This window comes from Psammomys obesus, unplaced genomic scaffold (genome assembly GCF_907164565.1).
Source record: "Psammomys obesus unplaced genomic scaffold, mPsaObe1.curated_primary_1811, whole genome shotgun sequence".
Classification (NCBI taxonomy): domain Eukaryota; kingdom Metazoa; phylum Chordata; class Mammalia; order Rodentia; family Muridae; genus Psammomys; species Psammomys obesus.
Genome location: NW_026586463.1, coordinates 2,043,479 through 2,069,930, shown reverse-complemented (window position 1 = coordinate 2,069,930; position 26,452 = coordinate 2,043,479). Strand labels below are relative to the sequence as shown.

The 26,452-nt window shown below is 44.2% G+C and overlaps 1 protein-coding gene across 4 annotated transcripts in view; it reads left to right on the top strand.

Annotated features, from left to right (window-relative positions):
- The window catches only part of Mast4 (microtubule associated serine/threonine kinase family member 4), a 583,904-nt gene that overhangs the window by 544,330 nt on the left and 13,122 nt on the right, over window positions 1-26,452 (top strand). For 2 of the 4 annotated variants that reach the window (XM_055601921.1, XM_055601923.1), the window contains 11 exons: window positions 872-1,010; window positions 2,601-2,733; window positions 3,533-3,698; window positions 5,573-5,674; window positions 12,316-12,438; window positions 12,633-12,745; window positions 14,538-14,665; window positions 14,922-15,157; window positions 18,762-18,962; window positions 21,490-21,719; window positions 22,512-22,634. In XM_055601921.1, the coding sequence (XP_055457896.1) occupies window positions 872-1,010; window positions 2,601-2,733; window positions 3,533-3,698; window positions 5,573-5,674; window positions 12,316-12,438; window positions 12,633-12,745; window positions 14,538-14,665; window positions 14,922-15,157; window positions 18,762-18,962; window positions 21,490-21,719; window positions 22,512-22,634 (1,694 nt within the window). The remainder of the gene's footprint in view (window positions 1-871; window positions 1,011-2,600; window positions 2,734-3,532; window positions 3,699-5,572; window positions 5,675-12,315; window positions 12,439-12,632; window positions 12,746-14,537; window positions 14,666-14,921; window positions 15,158-18,761; window positions 18,963-21,489; window positions 21,720-22,511; window positions 22,635-26,452) is intronic. The other 2 variants (XM_055601922.1, XM_055601925.1) reach the window with 1 other exon arrangement.

The following is a 26,452-nucleotide window of genomic DNA, read 5'->3' as shown; positions in this document are numbered from 1 at the left end:
GGCTCTTTGGAGAGAAACTCCTCACTCTGAATCTCCAAGAAACAGCAGAGATTTTTAAGTAGACTGACAGCCAAGAAAGGGAGCTTTAGTGAGAACTGCCTGGTAGATAGGGCCCAAAACAATTTGCTTGAGTTCCATCCATTACTCTTTCTACATATCAGCAGCTTGTTTCTGAATTCTTGTCGTGATTACTTCAATAACAACTTTTATCACATTTGGTATGTATGAGGCAAGGTCCTCCCACCTTTACATAGGATGAACCCCAATAATCCTATAAAGCAGTGGTTCTCAACCCTCCTAATGCTGTGACCCTTTAATGCAGTTTTTCATATTGTGGTCACCCTCCAGTCATAAAGTTATTTCATTGCTACTTCGTAACTGTAACTCTGCTGCTGTCATGAATAGCAGTGTAAGTATGTGATATGCAGGGGTGTGACTCCTGTGAAAGGGTCTTTTGACCCCCAAAGGGGCTGTGGCCCACAGGTTGAGAACCACTGCAGGATGACATTATTTCTAACCCATTGTTGCAGTGAAGTAACCGAGACCACCAAACTCATTTGCCTAGAGCCCTCAGCTGCTCCGGGGCAGCAGGCTTCCGTCACTGCCGTCCAATTCTAGCATCTGTGTTTTATACTGATACATTATAAATGAGTACTATCACCCCAAACTATGCTGGAGGTTCCTAAGAATGCAATTCACTTCAGAGCCAAACTGCTTTCTTCACTCCACACCTTAATTAGAAACATGACGACGTAACATTGTCTCCACTTACGAATGCGATTCTGCTTTGAAGTTCCGTGATCGACACTGCTAGCCTTCCTTAATCCTGCTTGATGCTATTCCTACTAAATTTGTTTCCTGTGTTTTACAGGGGGAGACTGTGCGACCTTAATGAAAAACATGGGTCCTCTCCCAGTCGATATGGCTCGGATGTACTTTGCTGAGACTGTCTTGGCCTTGGAGTATCTGCATAATTATGGAATTGTACACAGGGATTTGAAGCCGGACAAGTACGTACACTGACAAAACAAATGTCTTCTTGTGCCTAACCCTGAACAGTTTCTTCTGTCTGTGAAATGTTTTTAAGGCTATTTGCACATTTCAAAAATTCTTATCATAAAAAAATGAGTTATTTTAATAGTAACTTAATGGTATCTTTTATACATTTCTTGAAAGACTACTATGCTTACAATGAGAACTTAGGAGAAATTATTCTAAAGCTAGAGTTAATTTTCTCTTTAGCATATAAATCTTTGAACAGTGACATAGAATGGTGTTTTGTATTGGGCATCATACTTAAGGTGAGCTTTACCTTTCCATGGTAATATACGTGATAAGGTACTCTGTGCCACTCGTGCTTTGTTAGTTTGGAGTTCATGGTAGGCTCTGATTTGAGATATGGATAGAATTTCCCCCAAGTGGCTAGCCGTTCATCTTGACATGTATGGGATACTTCATACTTTCTGCACTAATGTGAGATGCTGAACAGCGTGAGACAAACAAAGATTAGACTTACCAGAAAGCTGCGAGAACACAGGGAAGGGGAAGAACAATTTCATACACAACTATTAGAACTTAGGCATAATTCCTTCTGTAGCCTTGTTTGTTTGTTTGAGACAGGGTCTCTCTCCATAGCCGTGGCTGTCCTGATACTCACTCTGGAGACCAGGCTGGCCTCCAACTCACGGAGTTCCACCTGCCTCTGCCTCCTGAGTGATGGAATCAAAGGTGTGCACCACTGTAGCCTGGCCTTCCTTCTAGTGGTTTATGAAGAATCCGATATTGCTTTAACTTTTTAATCGATATAATGGTATTTTTTATTTACAATGAAATAGTTTAATATATTCATATGTAAATTTTTTTTGACTGTGTAATAAATCCTGGCTTTGTGCTTAATGAGTTGAAATTCAAATCAAAGCTGGAAGTGGAAATATGGAAAACTACGGTTTCCTATCCAGGTTCTTTTATCTACATCTTGTTTCAACACAAGTGGACCACTCATATGTATGCCATAGGACTGTCAGATCATTTCTTCTGTCTTCCCATTCTGAAGATGGAAAGAGGCAGCTGGAAAGGTGGCTCACACCCACCTCCTGGCTCCCGCTCCCTGGGAGCTCTCCCGCTCTCTGCTGGACCTGACGGGCACCCTCATTCACATGTGCACATGGAGCCTCCACATATACACAGAACTTAAGAAGAACATAAAGCTGAGAGCAGACAGCAATCAGGGAGGGTGCTGTGCCCATAAACTAAACAAATATGAAAATGGAACGGAATCAGACTTCCATACTTAAGTTTTTAGAGTCTCCAAGGGTTGCAAAAATAATAATAATTATTATTAAAAAAATAAATAAATAAGCTGACACTTTATGTGACTGCTCCAACAAAGACAGTGGAGCGTTAGCTCAAGCCCTGACTTCTGAATTACATTCAGCTGTCAAATGCAAATCCTGTACATCTTTGCATGACTCCCTGGTCATTTTGCTTCATTTTGTAATACGGCTGATGTTTTACAAACTGAAGGGGGAAAGAGGGAGACCTAAAAACAACAGAATTTGCCGTAAAGTGATTGTCATGCTTTTTGTCCTTCTGTCTCCCAGCCTGTTGGTCACCTCCATGGGGCACATAAAGCTGACTGATTTTGGATTATCGAAGGTGGGGCTAATGAGCATGACGACTAATCTCTACGAAGGTCATATCGAGAAGGATGCCCGAGAGTTCTTAGATAAACAGGTAAGCTTGGGGGTGAGTGGCTCTGTCTGTGGAGAGATGCAAAGCTCCCCGCAGCCAGTGAACTCAGAACCCACCTGGGTAGGCCGCCTCCACACTGGTGCTGGGGTTTGGATGTCTGTATAAGCCTCGCCTTTAATAAACTGCAAACTGTTCCCATTTGTCTCCCTGGGCCTCTTTGGACTGTCCGATCCCTCTACATTCCTCCCCTAGCATTAAGGTCTATTAGCAAGATGAACGGTCTAATTGCGCACGAGTGAGCGGGTGAGAGAGACAAATGGAAAACTGTTTTTGTAAGGAATTCAGGAGTCTCAATAGAGTGCTCATGAAACTCACGATGCATCGCACAATCTCAGCTGCTAGAATCCGAGCTATGGCCCATTTCCTTTTAAGCATGCCTCATTACCATGTGCCCACAATCTGTTCATTGTGAAGTTACTTAAGGTAAACCCATCTCAACTGCCATGCCTTCCTGATGTAGCCACGGTGAGAGTTAGTGTGGCCATCTAAACAATTGAACTCCCTGTAATAGCGACAGAGTAAATATGCGGTATTATTTTGCAATGTAAAGTTAGTTTTTAGTATTGTATAAAGCTAGGCACGGTATAGGTTTGCAATTTGAAAGTAAGCGTAATAGATACGTGTTAAGTTCTTTGTCGTTACGTCTGTCCTCAAGTTCTTTGTCTATGTGTTTCCGTGTAGGTGAGCAGGGGTATTTGAGGCAGAATAATTGTTTAGCCATCTTGTACATTTTAATTCATGTCTAATAGTCCAATTATTCTAATATTGCATTTCATTTTAGGTCTGCGGCACACCTGAATACATTGCCCCAGAGGTGATTCTGAGACAGGGCTATGGAAAGCCTGTGGACTGGTGGGCCATGGGCATTATCTTGTATGAATTTCTGGTTGGATGTGTGCCTTTCTTTGGGGACACCCCAGAAGAGCTGTTTGGACAAGTCATCAGTGGTAAATATCATCCAGGCTTATCTTTAAGCTACTACTGGGAAACAGCTACGTAATGCAAATCTGTTGTGTGTCACGAAATGTTAACCTTTGTCAAACATTTGAGCCAACAAATTAAAAGAACTCACTTGTCATAACACATAACTGATTCTTGCATTCTCAAGAGAGTGATGTGTTGAAATTGATCTGCGGAAGTTATGTTAACGTGGAGTTTGGAAATGGCCTGGTGATTTGTCCAACTTGCATTGTTTTCCAAAAAGAAATCGGTGTGGGATTTACAAATGCTTACATTGTTATCTGGCCTTCATTTTCATAATAGGAAAGTTGCACCAGGGAAGAAAAGGTTAATGTGGGTAACATTTACATAAATGGGAAAAAATGGCTAATGGCACAATGAAGAAATTAACAAAAATGTAATAAACCCTAAAACAAATATCTGCCAAATAATAAATAATGAGAATGGGAAGGCAGTAAATTGAATCCACAGATTGTTAATGCTTTCATTGGTGGTGGTGATGTGTAATGTTATTTCTATAGCAGCTGTTCATCTTCCATTTAAAATTCAATAACCTTTAGATCTTAACCTTTGAGCTGACCCTAACTATTGTCATGCAGCTTGCGGCACACCTAAATGATAATTAAATAGGGGCCATTGCTCCCCTCCCTGCTGATTTTGTAAACTTCCCCAATGCAAGGATGACAGAAAAGGCTTCTCTACCTGAAGGGTTGTCAGGCCCCATCAGCCACCTCTAGTCCTATCCTGGACTGCGCTTATGGCAGATGGCAATAGATATAGGGGGAAATTCAGTGTGCTTATGAAGAGTCCTTAATCGCACTATTATTTTCTGACATTGGCTTTGCAAGCTAGGCGTATTTGTAAACTTTAACAAAGTAGATTTGTTGAATAGCCTGCAGTGTAAAAGCCCCTTATATAATATCTAAGCTGTTTATGGATTTATAACTAGGCTGTTTTCTGACAGACCAAGGCCTGAATGGCAAGGGGAATCAACTGTTTAATTAACACAAGCAGCAAATGCTGGCTTTGTTCTTGATGCCTTACGGCTCTGATGCATATTCATGTTTTATTTTCCAAATCAGATTTAAGCTGCAGCAGAGGAAGCTAGAGGCAGGCGCACACAAAAATAACTCATGTTTTTATTGCATTTCCATACACACGAGCATGCATACCTATCTCCAGGCGAACTCCTTTAGTAGAGTGAGCATGTAGTCTAATATCTCTGACAGACTTTAAGTACTCCCATTACTATGATTTCCTTGGGTTTTTTCCTTCTTCTTCTTCTTCACTCTTAACATTTTGGACTTTACCTTTTTCTCTAGAAATAATTACTTTTGCAAAATAAGCTTGGAGCGAAAGAACTGAGCAGCCATGGCCAAACTCTCAGTTGAGGCTTAGTAAGAAAACCTTACACTTAGATGGTCCCCAGTGGGTAGGCTCTTGACACAGAGCTGTTCAGTTGTGTTCTATTAAACCCTCCTAATACCCACAAGGAGTGACTTGTTAGGAGACTGTTCTGTCAAAGGAAAAAAGTGAATGATCATCTGTCAATGAAGAAAGTAAATAACAGTTCTATCAGTGAAAAAAAAAAGTGAATGAAAAGTGCTGTTTATTGAAGTAGTTTCCTCTTAACCTTAATGGTCCTCTTAATGGTGCTATCCATGCCCTGTACTATAATTCTGTTCAAACTTGACTGCATAGAAGTCGATTGAAGATCTGAAAATGCGGATTTTGTTTCTGCATTTCTGCGATGGGGCCCAGGAGAATGCGTTTCTAACACTCCTCCTGGGGTTGTCTGGGCTGTGGGGAACTAGTCCGTCCTTCCAGCAATGAAACTATAGGCAACTTTTCTTCCTTCCAGATGAAATCAACTGGCCTGAGAAGGATGAGGCCCCTCCTCCCGACGCTCAGGACCTGATTACCTTGCTCCTCAGGCAGAATCCACTGGAGAGGCTGGGAACAGGTTAGAGAGCATGCGTGTGGCTTTTGCCAATATACAAGAAATAAATAATGTCCTCTGGAGCAGTCTGAGGCTTTTGCTAATGTTTTCTGTGTAGGCAACATCTGTTGGTTGATGTAGGACATAGCTACAACACATTAGAGCAATATTATTTGGCTGGTGCGTGTGTGTGTGTGTGCACACACACACACGCATGCTCGTGTGATTTAGAACAGCATAGACACTAAAATGAGTAGTGTTTGTTTTTGCGTTTTGAAACTCTTAATTTGCTTCAATAAATGCATCTCCAGGGTATGTGCCAATCTTCTGTCTTGAAAGTAAATATTTGGAAATGGAAAATCAGATATGTGGAGCTCTTTTTGGTTATGTTTTTAATATACGTTCCATGAGAATTTAACCCAGCAGGCTTCTACCCACAGCCTTTGAAATAGATTATCAGCTCTGAAACTGATTACTAGGAATGAGGGCCTGGGGCCAAGCCATGCTGTCCTATCGTGGTCATCAGCACCATGACCCAAGAAAAGGAATGAAACCATTGTCTTTGAAGATAAACAAGATAGTCGATTTGTTTCTTGCTGATATTTTCTCCCTCTAGTTTTATAGCCAGCAGGTATGTGCTTCCTTTTCTTTCCTGTATTTTGGATAGACACACTTAAGACATTTCTTGGGATAGCATCAGGTCAACCTAGGTGGATTTGTTTTAGTGAGACTAAAACATTAAATGTAAATGCATATACTAGAGACAACAATTAGTGGTTTCATCAGTGAAAATTGTTGGCTTACAGGGGTCACGTATGCTGATGTTTCATTCTATGCCATTCGTAGAAATATCAGTAAAGACCAGATCAACCATTTTCTCTACCATTTTTCCCATGACAATTATTTGTTAAGATTCCAAATATTTCCAGTGTTCTTCACATTGTTCCACAGAATCTTTTCTACAGTGTTGTTGAAAATAAACTGTATCAGGCTAAATAGCATTTATTATTAGCCCTATGATTATTACGGCAGTATTATTTAACCCTCTGTCACAATCAACAAAACACAGACACCAGTTAGGTTTATAATTGCCTTATTTACCTTGGGCTGGGCAGAATTTTCAGCCACACCATCTTTTATCTTCTAGCCCCATCCCATGCCATCTGCCTTATCCATTCCTATCTGGGCTACCTTTCATCCATAATCCCAAGATACTTGCTTATATTCTTCATCTGGGCCTGTCCATGCCATTATTGAAGTCCTTCCTCCCCACCTCTGTGGTTCCTTCTCACACTAACCTATTCTGGTATTCTTCTTCCTTCTCTCTTCCCTTATGTCTCTCTCTCTCTCTCTCCTTCCTGTAAATCTCCTGTCCCCAAAGCTCAGGAGCCTTAGCCATGTCTACCTCCTTCTGCCCTGCCCAGGATAGGCCTTTTTTATTAACCAAGAAGGAATAATGTCTTAAGCAAGTTTACACAACAAGGACAGGGCAGTAACCAGATCTTGAGGGCCAGTAATTAGCATCAAAATACAACCATCAGACCAGCCCCCAACACTACAGTGATCTGTTTTTGTTTATATGCAGATTGCTGTAGGCCAGGCTCAGTGGCACAAGCCTTGAGATATACTGGCAGAAGGACCAGGAGATCAAGATCATTCTTGGCTACATAGTACATTCAGGGCTAGCCTGGGCTATATTTAAAAATAATAATAATAATAATAATAATAAAATTTAAAAAAGGCCACTGAATTACACTAGAGCTTATGATAATAGATTAAATCAGGGGCCAGAAATACTGTGGTCTGTAGGCCAAATCTGTCTACTTTTCTGTTTTTATAAATAAAGTTTTTGAGGCGTTTACACAGCAATGTCTTTTCATGAGACATATCATCCGTGACTGCTTTCCTGCCACAACAGTGGAGTTGGGTTAGTCATAACAAACTGTATAGGCCACCAGCCTAACTACGGACTGCCTAGACACTACACAGAAATTGTGAAGACCCATGTTACTGAACGCAGGGAGGCCTAAATCTGGCCCGACCTGGGAAATACCCCTGAGCTGAGCCACCTGCTGGATTTCCTTGTTTCTCACTGCCCCTTTCAGTGAATGACTGTGCCTTTACCTTGGAAAGCCTCTGCAGACCTGCGTGAAGGGCACAAGATAGAGGCAGGTGGCTAGCGTCTAAACCTCGCTTGTGTGACCAAGAGTAGGCTTGGTTTGGTCATCCTACATCAGAGCATTGTTTTGAGGCGCGAGGAGGCTACCCAGGAGCAGTTCTCAGAACCAGAACCAGGTGTGGTGCTTTTGGTACTACATTTAATCTTCGGCTTGTTGAGCCCCGATCCTCCCTTTTGGGTAGGAGCCATGGTGGTGGTCTGACCTCCTTGGAGCCCACTGTTCTCTTTGAAATGTTTATATTCCCGCCATATCTGCTTCTCCACTTGTCTGAACTGTCAAACAAACTTGTTACTTCCCTCCTTCTGTGACCTACAGAGAGATCCGGGTTATGGTTCGAGAGACAAGCGTAGCTGTCAAAGAAATGGTGTCAAGACTGTAGGGGGGCAGATTCTTAAGGAAAGATTTTTTTTTTTTTTTACTCCATTGGGTCAAATGTGGGAAGCAGCTGCATTTCAATATTGCCCTTCAATAGCACAAACATCTATTTAGATTCCCCATTCAACTGACCCAGAAGAAGGGCTTCCATGACTGACTGAAAAATGTGTTTGAACAGGCACACCCCTCCAAAGGAAGCTGAAAGGTCTCCTTCCCTGCCACCCCTAGGGTCCAGTTTGGAGTTCTTCCACTTGATATTCTGCCCCCCCCCCTTCTCTAAGAACACTAGGATCTCTGATCAGGCTTGACCTAACAAGACAGGGCAGAGACTGTGGTCAGCACGTCCCAGTGTATATATGACATGCTGCAAGGTATTTCTCTGTACATTTTCTCGTTGACTGCTGCTGCCAGTTTTGACAGTTGTAAGAGCAAGTTCTCTAGGAGAAGTCCAAAAGAGACACTTAAAGGTCCCACTCAAGCTCTTAGAACAGCCAAGAAGTGATTGCCAAAGCGACAGGGCTGACATGATGGGTCCCAGTAGGGTCTCGAGAATGACGTTGCGGATCCTTCGGGCCTGCCATGCTGCTTCCACTGACAGCATCTTGGGTTCAGTGCACATTTCGTGGGCAAAATAATGCACCATGAAAATGTGTGAATGCACATTTGCCTGAGAGACTGGAGAGGTTGAGAAACAAACAAACAAACAAACAAAAAACCCAAAGGGCTGAAAAGAGCATAATGAATGTTTAAGAAGCTTCCAGGAAAGGAGAGGATCTCAAGTGAGTTCAGTAGCACCAAGCTAGAGCTTGCAGTAGAGGACCTCATACTATAGTGGCACTATATATGCTCTCAAACCTGGAGAGAGCGGAGCGGCAGCCTGACTCGCTGACCTTAGAGCTGTTGAGATATGACTGCCAACTCTGTATCAGCTGTGAGCTCCTAAGGCTGTCTCTCTCTTGTCACCATCCTTAGCTTCCTAGTGTATAAAAAATGGGCAGAGTGAACATCTCAGGATTATTGTGGGGACTAAATGCAGTGATGTGCATACGGGGATCTAGTACACGGATCTAGTCATACACCAGAGGATCGAGGCAGTTTCTTGCCCTCGTTTCCCTCTTTCTAGCAATGGAAGCTCTCTGAGCATGAACAACACACACACACATACATACACACACATGCATGTGCTTTACAATACTGCCAATTACGCTTTTCAACAATTACGCCTGCTGATAGCTACTTCTTCCGAGTAAGGCCCAAAGGGCAATGTTAAGAGATCGAAGCTACATATTGCAATGGCTGTGTTTCACTGGGGCAACCCGCTTGTCATTGTCCACAGAAAGGAAGCAGAGTTCTCATCAGCTTGAGTTCCGTAGATGGGTAAATGGTAGTGGATGAGAACTCTATCATCTGGAAGTGCGATGTGAGTCATTGACCTTAGAAAAATTGCTTCTCTTAGTAGAAACAGCTAGAATTTCAGAGCAGTGTCACTAACAAGGTCCCACAAGCAGCAGCTGCCTTGATGGCTATGGTACTGGAACCACGGCTGTTCTAAGCATCCAGAGATGCCCGTCATGGAGCACTCATCAGGGCTTGGTCCCGAGTCTCACCATAGTGTGTGTGTGTGGGGGGGGGAACCAGGAAAATGTGTGATCCATCTTGGCTTTTGTGTTTTGCTCCTCCAAATAAAAGGAGCACTAGAAGAAAATGGTCCTGACCGGAGTTTAAGAGAGGACATTAGTTGGCAGCTAAAAGAGAAGCAGGCGCAGTGGGCTGAAATGGGATGTGTGGGGTTGCTGTAGAAAGACTTGCCAACTGGCTCAGATACCTAGCCTGGGCAACAGTAGATCCATTTCAGAGCCATGCAGGAGAAACAGGGAAGCAGAAGCAAACTAAAGCATGGCATCCCATGTGTAGAGGCAAGGCTATGTTGCTGCCTCTAGGTCTACAATTTTTTTTTAGAAAGACCTAGGTGTAACCTTCTTATTCTTCTTTTCCGGGGGATCCTAGGCCAGCCTGCTCTGTTGCTTTTCTTTAGTTTCCCCATCTAAAATTGGAGCTGATAATGCCAACTCTATCTAGGGGTGTTTTCAGTTATTTAGATGAAGCACAGAACCTCAGCACTAACTGCAGTACTGTCAGGGGAGATGACACCTAAGGAGTTCCTACATGGAGATGGGATCCTCATTTGGGATGTTGCATGGGATCCTGCAACAAAGGATTTCAGGGTAAGATAGTAGGAAGCAAGGTTGGGGCCCACTGAGGAAAGGACAGTGTCCATTCAAAGGCAGAACCAGGGTGCAGCCCATAAGAAAGAGACACGAATCCTAACAATAGCTATGATTTCGTGGCTCTGCAAGTTACACACTCAAAGGCTATAATTTATAACCAGACTCAGAGATTAAGTAAAGCTTTAAAACTTATGAGCTGGTTTGCTCATTTTTCTCTGAGAATTACCCTTTATAGCTGAAATTACAAGGTGGCTTATTAGATACATTATTTGGGATTATGGATGAGAGAGGGATGCAGTAAGGTTCAAATCATAGGGTGCAAGTGTTTAAGACATGCATTTTGGCCTTAAGCATGGTTTTGTTAGCTGCTGTAATACTTTTTTTACTTTTGTGAGCTTTATCTAGCAAAGTAAGTATTTCTCTTTGCAGTCTTTAACAGAAGTTTGGATTTGTCAGTTGAATGGAAAATCTTGACCCTTAGCCAGTACAAAACATAAAACAGATACTGGGGGTCGAGAGACTCTTCATTTCTCATGCTCCCTTTATTTCCCCTGTGTTCTCCCTGTCTTTCTATTGACCTCAACACTCAGCACAGAGCTAGCCCACAGCTCAGTTGAGAAACCACTGGTAATATAGTTTCTCAGTTTGTATTTGAGCTTAAAGCCAGAAAAAGAACATGCACAGAATCTTGGTAAAGACTGTCATCCTTCTGCCCTATAAAACCCTGTCGGTTGTCACCTCTTGGGGTGATTTATCCCACTTTGTGCTTTCCCCTCCATCCCAGTGTTTTCACAACACCTGGAACATGTCTTGTGCTAGAGGCATCCCACGGGAACAGATAGCATCCCTGCTCCAGCCAGGATCCTCAGCCCATCTTCCCTCCCCCTTGCCTTTCTCTTTCTGTTCTTTTTGCACCCATAGGAAACAGGATGAGATGCATGGCTGACAGTCTCAGAGAGAAACATCAGTACCTCTCCCCTCCACCCCCCAAAATAAGAAAGCTTGAAGGAGAGGCAGATCAGACCTCTGTGTTTGTCTTTTGAGAAATCTTTCATCCTGGTGCTTTTTTTCTTTTTAGGCTCCTGTCTTTGTTATCTATAGTGTGTGGGCTGGGATAAGGAGGGGCCTGCTCTTACCATGTGACTTTCTTCTCTTTTTAGTGGGATGTAAATACGTTTTTCTTCAATGGGCCTTGCCCTTCAAAGCCAACTGTTTAAAATAAATAAATAAAAACCTCTCACCAAACTGTGCTACTACAATTATCTGGCAGAAGCCTCAACTTTAGCCGTGGTGACTGATTTCTGTAAGATGAATTTTAAATCTGTCTAACCAGTTTGTCTGTTCCTTAGTTAAGGATCTAAGCCATAGAATCTAATTCCTCCCTATCTTAATGAGCAAACCGATAAAACTGAACAGTAAGCATTCTATACTATTTAGGAAAAATTCATCATTATTAACCTTCTCTCTAGAAGAACTCTCGCTTTAGGCACACTTTGCACCGTGTTTGGATTTTCTGGGTGTGTAACGAGTGAGTCTGCTTTGAGCCAACATGTCCCCAGGTTCGGTATCATGTGATTTTCAGTAGCCACGTCATTAACCTTTGAAAAATGGAAGAAGTTGTAGAAAAATTAGCAGAAAAGAGCTGTGCAACAGAAACTGCTGTTAGCAAAATCAGATTTCCTGCTGATAAATTATAGGATTTTTGTTTTTTCAAGTTTTGGTTATAGATGGGGTTGGCGGGGGGGGGGGGAGTATGGACTCCACGATTTCTTTATTTCTCTGCTGAAATATCTGAAGTTGTTTGTAAGCCCTGGTGCTGACTTCCTTGCAGGTTTCTCGGAGTGTGGCTCAGCCTCTCTGCCTTCACTCTCTCCCCATCCAGGTGGCGCCTACGAAGTGAAGCAGCATCGATTCTTCCGCTCTTTAGACTGGAACAGTTTGCTGAGACAGAAGGCAGAATTTATTCCCCAACTGGAATCGGAGGACGACACAAGTTATTTTGATAGTATGTGCATTATCTGACATCCTTTGGCCTTTACTAAATGGAAAAACACTTTGTCTCCAACTTGGAGCTTTCCGGTTTCATACGTACTGTAGAGCGTGATGTTGCGTTCCTCCGGGCGCTCTTAGTGAAACTGTCTCTGTTAACAACTGAAACTCTCTGAATGACCCAGACTGTTCCCAAAACTTCTCCTGCAGCTCGGTCAGAGAAGTACCATCACATGGAAACGGAGGAGGAAGACGACACAAACGATGAGGACTTCACCGTGGAGATAAGGCAGTTTTCTTCCTGTTCACACAGGTTTTCAAAAGTAAGTGGGGCGGGGCATCAGCATGCAGAATCTGGGGGTATCGCCAAGAGCTGGTACCCAGCTCAGCTGGACCAGACTGTAAAAGCACCTGCCCTTTGTGGGGCACAAGGCCACCGGCCTGGTCAGCTGGGGAGATGGTCTCACTTTCTTGGTAAGCAGGGTTTTCTACCCTGTCTACAAGTTAAGATCTGACTTGGGAGTCTGTTTTTTGTTTTGAGGCAAAAACTCCAGCACTTTGTCATCTTTTAATGATGGTTGTCAGCTGGTGAGCTTGCTTACCTGCCCTGAGGTCTAGCTCAGAGCTAGGCTGTGGAGGCCTCCCTGCTCCACTTCTTTTGTCATGGGAGGAAGAGGGCGAGCTTCAGTGTGTGCAGCAATCTCTCTTAGTGTGACACAGGAAACAACACAGGTTTAAAGCTCAGCCCTTGGCATGGGTTCGAGTCCTTGGGGACAGTTGACTGGGATGAGAAAGTATTTGGATGCGTAATAGAGATTATAAGTGAAACGGCAGTAGGAAGACCACTCTAGAATATTAGAGATGGTAGAAGATAATAAAATTGATTCTGAAGAAAGATGTCTTTCTATAAACTCAGGTAAGATTTAAAAACAAACAAACAAACCCTTGTTTTTTGGCAGGGTAGGAATACAGGAATAATGGAAATAATCCCAGAGGGCACCCTGCCTCCCTTCTGCTGTTCTCAGTTGCTACATATTTGCGGTTGCCATGGAATTTTGTATGATAGTTATTTAGGAATTCTGTAGCAATTTGTGATTTTAAAGCACTCTGCACATTTTCCTGAGTGATTCCCCAGAATGCACCTGCAAGTCAGCCAGCGCTACCCCTCTCTGTCTACAGGACCAACATGGGGGTGAGGATTTTCCTGGAGACTTGTGCCAAGTGTGTCCTGAAGCAAGTTTTAACTAACATCCGACGGGTACTCGGAGGATAACCAGCCTCTGTGCTCTCAGAACCCCACCTTAAGCAGTTTGCTGCTTTACTTTGGAAGACATTTTATTTCTCCCAGCTCCTGCTCTTTAACCAAACCCTTCTCTTAGACTCTATAGATAGTCATTGACCCAAGACTCACTTCCATGAGAACAGTAAATAAGCTGGAGGGTAACAATTGGGTGTTCTCACTGTATTGGGCTCTCCATACTCCCATTTTTACTTCCTGTGCTTCCTGTGAGACTGTGGCAATTCAGAAATGGGCTAAGAGGGACCTGCTTGCCTAAGGTTTAGCCTCCTGAATTGGCGGCTGCCTGACTGCTCTGTAAGACACACCCAGTAAGCTCCCTCCTTCATCGAACCCCCGCCCCACTCTAAGTACTGAAACAGCTCATCACTTATTCTTCTACTCACACTCCAATTTCAGTTTGTTTTTCTCCTTTCTCCTGATTGGTGGCCTTTAAGTTTCCCTCCCCCCACCCCCGCTTTTTTTCCTGAATTTTCTCTTTCTGGTTACTTTTTGAGCATGAATCCTGTCTGAGATGTGCATTGATCTCAAAACCAACTCACCCGAGTGCATCTGCGATTCTTTTTTGCAGAGACAGAGTTCGAGAAATGTGGTGAAAGCAGTGTGTCGGCTCAGCTTCCCACTGGAAAACAATGTGTCTGTACCTTGACCTTTCTGTGGCTTGCACACAGCATGGCCAGTATTTCCCGCAAACATGGCCCCAGTTCGCACTTGAATTGTATATTCAGGGTTTTGTTTTTTTTTCCCCTAAGACTTGGACTTTTTCTGAAGAGCTCTTTTCAGATGTAGTTTGTAAGCAACAGTTATTTGCCTCCCAGGTTTTCAGCAGCATCGATCGAATAACTCAGAATTCGGGAGAGGACAAAGACGGCTCGGAGGACAAGACCAAAAGCACAACTTTGCCGTCCACGGAGACGCTCAGCTGGAGTTCCGAATACTCTGAAGTGTACGTGAGAAGCCTCCCGAGGGGCCCCATGTGCCAGTGCAGTGTGTCTGAGCCCCAGCTCCAGAGTTCCCGCCACAGTAGATCTCAGCCCCTCCTGTGTGCCCTGCTTGTGCGGACATGCCACCCACCTCATAAGAACCTTGTTTTAGACGTGCATCGGTCAGGGTTACCCAGCTTCCCTTTCCACCTGGTTCCTGCAAGCCTTTGCCCTGGTTTCCTGGGGGTGTATGTGTGACTTGTTCTTATTTTAATTAAGGCAACAGTTATCGACATCCAACTCTTCAGATACTGAAAGCAACAGATGCAGACTCAGTTCTGGCCTGCTTCCCAAGCTGGCGATCTCCGCAGAGGGAGAACAGGATGAAGCTGTCCCTTGCTCTGGAGACCCCAGAGAGGAGCCAGAGAAACCAGTCCTTCCTCCTGAGGAGTGCACTCAGGAGGAGCCTGAGGTCACCACTCCCGCCAGCACCATCAGCAGTTCCACACTGTCAGGTAAGTGGCAGCTTGTGCCTGTTCTGCTTGGGCACCATACTGCCAAGTGGCGCTAAGTACTGAGTCCCAGGCCTTACCCAGTCAGACCACCGGGGTGGGTGTTCTCACTCATCTTAGACTCTGTCCGTGGTCCCACCTCTTTAGGGACAAGCCCCTAAGAACCCGGGCCAGCTATCTTAGCTGCATCCTCAGTGCCAAGCCACACAAAGCAGACGGAGCTGGCTTCAGTTGGTCCTTGGGGACACTTAACACTGCTACCTTCAGTGGGGTCCTCTGGTGGCAGACAGAACCGGCCAGAGGAATGTGTTCTTGGCTGCTGATGCAAAGACACAGCTCATAAAACTCTATCCAACTCAGGATGAGATGAGATACAGTGTCAAGTAGTCCAACCATCACAGTTAACCTAGAAAATGGCTCCAGTCATCTCTAAGATGAAGTGTGAAGCTAGCTTTCCCTCCAGCCCTAAACTGCATGGTAGCATCTTTGAAGGCGTTAGCCCTGTCAGTAGGTCATGTTGTACCAGACAGACCTTGTTGTCCTAGTCCCTGGCTGCTAACCTCACACAGTGGGTAGCAAAATACTTAATACAGGTCTCAGGACACAGGGTTCCCAGGACACCTGTCAGGGGAGTGAGACATCCTGCCGTGCCTCCCCCGGGGTCTGACTGCATCTAAAATACTGCCTCTGCATAGGGCTTTTCTCAGTGTGTGGCAAGTGGTGTTGGACACTGCTGAAGCGTCTCTGCCTGCTGGGGTGGGGTCCAGGGTCTGGGCTTCTCTTTGACAGCACTTCTGCAGCTTTGTGCGAACGAAGCTACCTGTGTCCAGGAGCATTGTCTTCAGACACATTTAAGGTCCTCGGTAGCTCAGCACTGTTCCTTAAGGGTACCTTTGACCCTAACAGTGGAGGTGTTTTCCTTAGCCAACCAGACTTCAGATTACTTCCTTAAGGTCATGCACTTAGCTTCATGTACAACATCATTTGGTTTGTAAACGTTGTGCATCAGCTTATCCCTCTGCAAAGCAGTACGGGTGGGTGCGTGTTTTTTGGTTTTAAAACAAAAAACAAACAAACAAAAAAATGGCTCTGACTTACAGTGTCTTTCAGGCTGGATTTCAGCTTCCCTAAAATGTTTGGATCTGTGGAGATGCATGCATGCTTCTGATTGACCTGAGCAAATAGTACTGGCTTCTCTCTCTCTCTTTCCACCTCAGTGCTGTTTCTATGATGGGTAGCTCCACTTATTCTAACCATGAAGTCAAGATAATAACATTGTGAAAACAGTTCAGTTCCTGGCCATGCTTACCTTACTAGTCATATCAAATGTAGGGGTCTTGGTATTTATTCCTGGTTAAAGGGGGTCTCTGTTTAGTTCTCAGTTGCCTTCCCCTGAATATAGAGTCTATTTGTTCATTTAAAAGGTCTTGTTTACCACATCTCAGTATCCTGAGCCTTCTGACTATCAGAAAGTTAGGAGGTAAAGGGAGGGAGGAAGGGGTAATGTCTAAGTACTTGATTGATTACTTTCATAATTAAAAATATCTGCTGAGGTCCTGCCATACATTTTGATTAATGGAGTCAACCCACCTTTTCTCACCCTGTCTCCCCCATACACATACTAAAAATAATCAAAGACCTCAGGGGCTGCACAGAATACACAGCTGAGTTGCTTACAGCCAAGGGTATTTGAGGAACCTAAAAAGCATGGCTGTAGTGAAATTAAATTTGTTGAATTTTATATCGCTCCCCCATCAAAAAGAAGGAACCCTTGACATTTAGAGAGCATTAAGGTGACATTACCTGCCATTGGCAGAAAGAGGTACTTATACGCAGTGCTGTAAAATGAGGTAGGGGAAGGAAGCAGGAGGGAAGAGAGAGGGAAATATTGTGCATTTATCCTGGCATCGGGGAAAGCACAGGTTGATGTCTCTTTCACTTCTCTCTTTGACTACATTGTACTCGAATCCTTGAGAAGTAAAAGTTGTGAAATCAGGGCTGCGATGCTCAGACGCTCTCAACAAATTATTCACTGTAAAGAGACTCAGCTTTTTGTTTGCACTTTTTTTCTTTTCACTCCGCCCACCTGAACCCACTCAGAAAGGAAGTGAGTCCTCGGAAGCTGAAGCGCAGTTTAGAGAGGAGAAATTCCTGGCTAGTGAAACCGTTTCTGATCAAGCCCTTCAAGCAGGTTGTTCCTCTGAGGGAATGGAAGAGTAGATGAGACTGTGTTTCCCAAGGCTGTTGATACCTGCTGTAAGATGTCCTTCTCCATTGGTGCCGTGGAGGTTATGCCGGAAGCCCAAGAAACCTTCCTGTTTGCACAGCATGGTAGTCCGCAACAAGGCGCATTATATTTGCATGTACTCTCTTTGACAGATCCAAAAGATACGCCCCTCCACAAACCGGCCCTCAGACGGGGCCGTGCGGTGGAGTGGTGTGGTTGTCACAATCCGTTCATTTAGGCCGATTCTTTCCCGGGCAGAGAAGGCTGTGTGGTCAGCACTCTAAGATGAGCTGGCCCGTCATTCGGAAGATCATTTGCAATGGTATTGAATACCACACATGCTCTACTGATCTATGACAAAACAGGATGCTTAGAGTATAAAATTATAGAATTTTATATTGTATCTCAAAAGCATAGAACGTGAGATGTCTACGAGATCTGAACAGGAAAAAAAAAAAGTGTTATTGGTGATTTTAAAACCAGAAGACTTTTAACTTGCTGAGGAACAGGAATGAGTAACGTGAGTGAGTCACTGCTCAGTTCGTTTCTGAGGGACTCCTCAAGTTTCTCTACCTGGGAGTTCCCTTACTCTCAGCCTTTGTGATTCTCGTCTCACTACCTTCCTACATGTCCTAGTCTTGGGAAAGAGTCCTAAGTTTTAAAGTAAAAATAACTCTACTGTATATTAGACAAACACAGACAGGCGTGTCTTAGAGGGGGTGGGGGATGATGTCATGAAGGACCAGCATGGGGCACAGTCTAGATTGAAAACCGGGAAAGAGGAGCTTGCTACGAAATAATGTGCTGAAGCAGTATCTTGTGTCTTTTGCTTTGAAACTTAGGAAGAGCTTGGAGTGAAAATAGGAGAGGAAGGAATCAGACATTTTGATTCTTTCTGCGAGTTACATACCTGGGCCCATGGTGTCTTAGGAAGCTGGAGGAGGTGACAGACGTGGCCTACAGAGTGATTAATGGTATCCCCAAGTCAAATTTATTAGCAGCATTCTTGATAGTCACTAGCATCAATATGAGGGGGGAGGTTACTAGGTCTATAAGGTGGACTCCTTGAGGGCCCATGGCAGGAGACACTCAGAGGGTTCCGAAATATTGAATGATTGAAAGGTATTCTCCTGGTTCAATAAAATGGTTAGGAGCGTACCTAACTGTGTACATGTAAACAAAGCCTGAGCGTAGCTCCTCTGTCCTTTCCTCCTCCACAGCCTCTCTCTCAAGCCAGTTCTTCACATGCAGCCTGGCACATTTGGACCTGAGAGGCGCATGGAATTAGTTCCCAAAAGTTGGCCATCCTTTTCTGTCTTCCCGTCTCCACCTCTCCTATCCTAACTTTTCCTGAATGTTTCTTCCTTCTTCTTTGTACAGTTGGCAGTTTTTCAGAGCACTTGGATCAGATAAATGGGCGGAGCGAGTGTGTGGACAGTACAGATAATTCCTCAAAGCCATCCAGTGAAACCTCTTCTCACATGGCCCGGCAGCGATTAGAAAGCACAGAGAAAAAGAGAATCTCGGGGAAAGTCACAAAGTCCCTCTCTGCCAGTGCTCTGTCCCTCATGATCCCAGGAGGTAGAGAGACATCAACTCGCATGAAACTGTGTGGTTTGTGCATGTGCTTCCTTGTGTCCTCCCCCCCGTCTGGAATGCTGATTGAAATGCAGAATTGCATGAGACAATCACGGGTGGGGTCCCAGGATGGCTCTCAAGAGCTTCTGCCTCTGCAGCTGTGATCTTCCCCCCAGGAACCCTGGGGCACCCAGAGAGCATGGGCATATCTGTGTCAGCTCACATTCTGTATCTGGGGAGGAGACGGGAGATGTCTCCTTCCTTCCGACAGGAGGCGGATTTCATTTGTTTTCTTAAAGCCTTTCCTCCCCCACAAGCTAGCTAATGAGTCTCCCTCCCTGGGATAATTCTTCTGTAGACCCTGTACTGTGTACGTACTTTACAGAGCTGTTTACAGCCTGTGTGTTGGAGAGCTAGGTATGCTTTGCCTCATCTAATTAATGAGGAAACAGACACAGAATGTAAGCTTTGCATTCCTGGAGATGGCAGAGACTGTCTTCACAGGAGGTATTGAAATACGATGTTTTCCCAATTCTGTGGACTGAGCGTCACTTTCTCTCTGCTAATCTCTGTCCTGTTTTGGAAAATCAGACTTAATTATGGTTTTGTTGGATTGCCGTGTTTTCCTACGACTTATTTTGCATCTACTGAGCAGTAAGTCTGTAGCAATTCCCCTTGCAGAGAGGAAATATGTACGCTGGTGGCCATGATGTCACTCAGTGAGAGAAAGTAGAACTGGAAATTGAATTCTTTTATAGGTGACATAGATTGGGAAGAATACACACTATGTAACATAGCAACAAGATTAATTAACTTTTTTGCATTTTATTTGTGCAAAGAAAAAAAACTTGATAAGGCATAATGCAAACTCCTTTGCTAGGAAACATCCCATTGAGCCCATAAAGCAGACTCCGATCACTCTTTTCTGTATGGCCAAACATACTTCAAAGGTGGCCCAGGTGCCCGTGTGCAACAGGGAAGGGCCATGCAGTGCATTCTAGTCCATCTGTACAAGCAGGTAAAGTCGCCCACACTTTGGAAAAAGAGGGAAGCGATACCACTTGTAGAAGAAAGGGAGACCAGCATGTGGTTAAGGAGGAGGATCCCAGCCTTCCCACACTTGAGTGTCTGACCTGTCCCCTACTCACATGTCCTGAAGGTCTACATCCACCAACGATCTCTTTTCCTGGTCTTTGGATTACACAGAAAAGTACCAGTAAAAGGAATCAATGTGACACATGGAGTCCAAGTGAAAGAACACTAGCAGAAATACGCTTAGCTTTAAGGCTCTGAGATGTAGAACACATGCGGTCTGGATGCTTTCACCTTACTGCCACCACACTGGGTCTTGCCGTGTGCTTGTGATTCTCCAGTAGCACCAGGTACCTGGTCCTAACCAAGTGCACCTTCAAACCTCAGCGTGCTCCGTACATCATTACATCTTCTCAGAACACACACACACACACACACACACACACACTCACAGTTTCACGACTACTTAAGGGCCTCATGCATTCACACGGAGTGAGCTTGCATCCCAGTTTTCTCAGGCCACTGCAGTATAACACCTTAACGCTCGGGTAGGTTCTAAACAGTAGGAGCCGTTGTTCATGGCTGAGACGCCCACAGTCCAGGCACAGCAGATTCGGTGTCTCGTTCTACATAGATGGCATATCTTAAAGGTCCTCAGGCTCCTCCCAGAAACACAGTGATATCACCAGAGGCAGAGCCCTCATGATCTAGTTCTTTTCCAAATATTCCTCTCAATACCATTATGTTGGGGCTTAGGTTTCAGCCTTGGGGAATACAAAGACCTGAAAACAGATGTTAGTTTCTGAAACAAGTAGAGATGGTATTTGGGTACGTGAGCTGATTTGCTCTTAACATGTATCTGACCATTCTTACTTTTGAGGAAACATTAGTCTATGAAGCTACTGTGTAAAGAGGAGCAGTTGTAACCGTAGCCATTCTTTTAAAGCTAAGTTTCTCAGTTGAAATATGTTAACCAGTACTGGCACAATAATGTTACAAAAAGCAGCTGGTAATTGATCATTGTTTTCCTGGCCATGTGTTTGGAGAGTCATGTTAAACTGTTGAGTATACAATTTGAAGAATACTATCTCTCATTATACACTTATAAAAATACACTATACTATCTCTCTTTATACTCTTATAAAGTTACAACTATAAATATATGCATCTATAAACTACTCATCTCACTGAAATAATTTAGAGACGCCATAACCAAAAAACCTCTTTGTATAGCAAAAGTAGAACTTCTTAATTTTAGAATGTTGATTGAAACACTAGTTAAAGCAGAAACTCTTTTGATGTCCCCTGGACAGGCTTGAGTTTTGCATCCGTGCCAGTTACCGACGTGAGCATTTTTTGCATTAGTTCTCATTTTGCCATTAGAAACAAAGGGATTTGTTTCATGACCACTCTTTGTTTGCCTGGTTGTGGTGGGCCTCCCCATGGGAAGGGTGGCTGAGGTTGGGGACCTGCTTTGATGGCGTCTTCTTTGTTGTAGATATGTTTGCTGTGTCTCCGTTGGGAAGTCCGATGTCCCCACACTCCCTGTCCTCAGACCCCTCTTCTTCCCGGGATTCCTCGCCCAGCCGAGATTCTTCTGCAGCGTCTGCCAGTCCCCATCAGCCCATTGTGATTCACAGTTCAGGGAAGAACTACGGCTTCACCATTCGGGCCATCCGCGTGTACGTGGGGGACAGCGACATCTACACAGTGCACCACATCGTCTGGGTAAGGACGGAGCGCCTTTCGTGTCGGCTTTCCTTTCCAGGCAGCCCAAGTGCACGCTGCTGGTGGAAGCGGCGTTGGCCTTGACATGTTTTCTGTTTCTGTGGCACTGGGGACCCACTTTAGTTTCATTTTAGTGCTCTTTTCTCTATTTCTGTGGTAGAGTGGGGTATAACCCGAACTAGTCATTTTTCCTACTTCTGCAGTTTCTGTAATTGCTTGCCCCATCCTCCTGTACCAATCTGGTGAACAAAAAGGCCATCTTCTTCATATTCCCTTATTGTCTTAAAAAAAAAAGATTTATTTTATTTTTAATTATATGCATGTCTGGGTACAATTGCTCACAGTTCAGAGATGTTAGAGAACCCAGAGCTGGAGTTAAGAGACAGTTATGAACCACCTACCATGGGTTCTGGGACCCGCATTCAGATCCTCTGCAAGAGTATCCTCTTTACTGGAGCCATCTCTCCAGCCCCTGTCCTGTGTGTGCATTTTCTTTCTTTCTTCCTTCCTTCTTTCCTTCTTTCCATCCTTTCTTCCTTTCTTTCTTTGCTTTGTTTTTCAAAAGTCATATTCTCACTCACTTGTTTTTTTTTCTTTTTTTTTTTTAAAGGAAACATCAGAATTATCCTATTTAAAACAGTATCAGAATAGGAGCCATGCCTCTTTGAGTTCCGGTTAGGAGCCTAAGGTCATTTACAGAGCTCACTTAGAATATCCTGGCAGAAGAAACAGTTAAGTATTGGGGTTATCATTTGTTTGCTCTTGAATATGTACTCTCCTCTTGGACTGCAGAATGTAGAAGAAGGAAGTCCGGCATACCAGGCAGGATTGAAGGCTGGGGATCTGATCACGCACATCAATGGAGAGCCCGTGCATGGTCTGGTCCACACGGAAGTCATCGAGCTCCTGCTAAAGGTACTCTTTTCTTGTGTCCTGGCCAGCCAGGGGCAGCACCGTGAGATCAGGTTCTCGTGGCATTCCCCTTTAGTCACTCCCACCCCTGGGAGGGAGGGATGTAGCGGTCAGAAGTCTGACTTGAAGCCGAGCTATCATGACCTCTCAGGTTTCATGCTGTGAAAAGGTGTCCTTGAACCTGCACTCTTGGTACCTATGTTTGCTTCTCGCTACCAGTCCTACTGAGCATGACTTCTCTTTGTTTAAATGCCTCGAAGAGTGAATTCCACTTGGGAACCACCAGTTCTGAGGGAACTTTAGTAGGTGTTATTCCAGCATAGGAGGAGACAAGGCACTGTTTAGCTGTGAAGGCGGATATAGAGGATTCAAGAGTTGGCACTGCCTTTAAAGACAGAACTTTAGATGTATTGACACGCGTTCTAAATAATAAGTGGAAGAATCGGCCCCAGTAGTTAGGAGGCTCCTCTCCCTCTCCTACACGTATCTAAGTTAAACTTCTACAAGGATCGCTTCCTACTTAAAAGGAGCGTCAAATGGAGCCTGTGGCATCAGCTCCCAGAGAGCAGGAATATAAATGGAGAACAGTCACACATTTATCCTCTCAGCAGGTCTTCTGAGAGTCTCCATTTGCTTCCTGCTCACTCCAGAATATAAAAGTCAAACATACAGGGATAGTTGAAATTAAATTTGATTTAAGAAAGTTTTGTTTTGTTTTTTTGTTTTTTTTTTTTTCAGGAAAAAGGCTGCTTTATCTGGAATGAGAATCATAGTTTCCTCCCCACTTACACAATTTTGTACAACCTCTTACTCAGGACTAGTCAGAGAAATTTGAGCATAAAACAAACAAACAAACAAACAAAAAAAAACACTACGGAGACACAGGATAAATGTGTACAACTGTAAACCGCTATGCATGGTTTAAATAACATTTGAGGCCGCCTCATTAATGTTGTTGATACAGGGACTAAGGGATGCTCTTTGCTCTCAGAGAGTACAGGACATGTATATGAGAAAAACAACTTCATTATCCCAGTGGAGCATACAGGGGAACACGGTGCTTCTGGAGAGAACATTCTAAGTAGGAGAGGCACATCAGGAGAGTGGCAGTGGTGTGGAACTTGAAAGAAAATGAGGAATTTAAAGGCACTAGCACAGGAGTGGGTGTGCACGTCTTTCAAAAAACACATGCATTTAAATGCCTTTCCTCCTCCTTTCTCTGCCATTCCCCAGACTCACACAAGGAATACTTTTCAAAGGACTCAGAGTCTGGTCCAGGGTCCAGAAGAAGTAGTCTTTTGCATCCTAACATCCAGGGTGAGCTAGTACATAGAAAGCTTTTTCTCTTCATTAATTCACTGTGTTAATAAAAATTTGACCTTGGGTTTAGGGCTCAGTAGATTTATAGAATGAAAATGAACCACGGCGTTCTTCATGCCCAAATGTGGCAGCAGAACAGGATCACACAGCTACCTTAGATCTGAGGATTTTAGTTCAATGCAGCCTCCCTCTTATTTAAAATTGTCTAACTAGGATGGGATAGCGTCCCTGATTAAGCATCCCAAGGTGGGAGGCTGAGCAGAGCTGCTCACTTTTGAGATTCCTGGGCTGTGAAATGCGTGTGGAACTGTCATAGACCACCTTGGACAAATGTCAAGAAATGTAGACCGCCGAGTCTCATTCCCCACTTCAGCCACAGTCCGGGACCCTGCGGTCCTGTGTATCTGTGGATGAGATCCTGGGATGACTGTGGAGTTTGCCTCCTATATCTTTCAGTTTTGTGGCGACTATGGGCCAAGAATGATCATGGCCACCATGAGCTTCCAGACGAAGAAGCTCACTGTCTCCAAGGTTCTTTGGCCCTATCTAGGAGCTCACTTGCGACCTTTGGCCCTGTCTCAGTGTAACCTGTGGAGCTGGTGAACAGTTCTCAGCTCCCATCCATCCTACTTGTGCCTTAGATCGATGGTATTTTTGTTAAGCTAAAGAAAAATTTTAATTGGTGTTTTGAGACAGGGTTTCCTCTGTGTAACCTTGGCAGTCCCAGATCACTCTATAGATCAGCTTGTAGAGATCCACCTGCCTCTGCATCCCGGAGTGCTGAGATTAAAGGTGTGTGCCACCACTACTCAGGAAGCTAAAGGAATTTTAAGTTATAAATGGTAATTGTCCAGTTGTCTTAGTTTGCCCCCTATTGCTTTGATGAAGACCATGATCAAAAGCTACCTGGGGATGAAAGGGTTCAATTTGGCTCAGAGTTTGCAGTCCATCATGAGGAGTTGTGAGAACAGGAACCTGGAAGCAGGCACTGAAGTAGACCATGGAGGACACTGCTTACTGGTCTGTGCTTCGTGGATTCCTCAGCCGTCATTCTTATATGCCCCAAGACTATCTGCCCACGGGTAGCATTGTCCCTGCTAGGCTCTGTCCTACCATGTCAGTCAATAACCAAGGGAATCTCCCACAGGCCAATCAGATAAGGCCAGTCAATTGAGGGTTCCCCTTCGTAGATTACCCTAGTTGTGTCAAGTTGATTAAAAATCCCAATTAACTAGCAATCTATATGTATATGTAGTTATATATGAATATCTTTATATAATGTCTATATGGATATATACATATATTATATCACATTCTTCATAACAGTAGTATGTTATATGAAAAACGGCTTCTACCTCAGCCTGTGTTTATTTCATAGCATACAGATGTTTATGGAAAAAAGAAAAAAAAATAAGCTGAATCGATTCTGTATCATAATGTGATTCTGGATTTCTAAACCTCTCTTCTCACTTCTATGAGATTGGATATGTAGTGCCGCCGCCGCCCCCCCCCCCCACACACACAAAGGCTTCGGAAATGTCCTTATCGAACCAGCTGGTCCTCTGTGTGACTTTGATCACCTCCTACAACCTACAGCTCTATCATTGGGCCCAGTCACTGTGGGTGCAAGCGTAGTAGAGTGTACCTCTCCTCGGCACCCTCTGGTGAACCCCCACCATGAAATTAGCTTGTCTACGTCATATCCGTAGTTTGCTACTGTTATGAGTCGTAACATAATTATCTGATACGCAGAATATCTGATATTAGACTCCCAAGGGGGTCATGACCCACAGGCTGAGAACCTGCTCTAGAACCATGGGGCAGTAGGAACCCGGGTTCCATGACACTTGTAACCTCACCACTGGGAAAGCAGAGACCAAAAGTATCTCTGGTTTTGCTGGCGAGCCAGATTAGCTTACTCGGTAATTTCCAGATCCCATATCAAAAAACAAGGTAGACAGCACCAGAGGAAAGTCAGCTAAGGCTGCCTTCTGACCTCACGTGCTTACACACACACACACAATACTACACAGCACTTACACACACACACACATATAGCTAATGAAGCAAGAGTACTGGGCACCTGCCAGGCCCTGCTGTCTTTTACACAAATTGGTGTAAACCTCAGTTATTCTCTGAGGTAGGTGCTATGAATAGAAATGTCCCCATTTTCCAGACAGACAAACTAGAGAGACATGAACAAGGCAGCCACAACCATCTGCTAGGAAAATGATTTCTATCCCGGCAGTGTGATTCAGAGGCTGTGCTTTCAATGCCTACCTCACACTGCTCCAACACATGCATCTAATTACCAGTACCACATAGTCTAATGCTCACAGCAGGAAGGAGTGGCAACACCAGGCTATAATCAAAGCGCTCAACATAAGGAACAGACTGTAAACATGGCAGAAGTTCCGAAGAGAAAGAAAGACGGCTCTCTCCCAGCATGCACCAAAAGTGCACAGGAGAACTGAAGGTTAATCTGAGAAGGACTTAAGAGA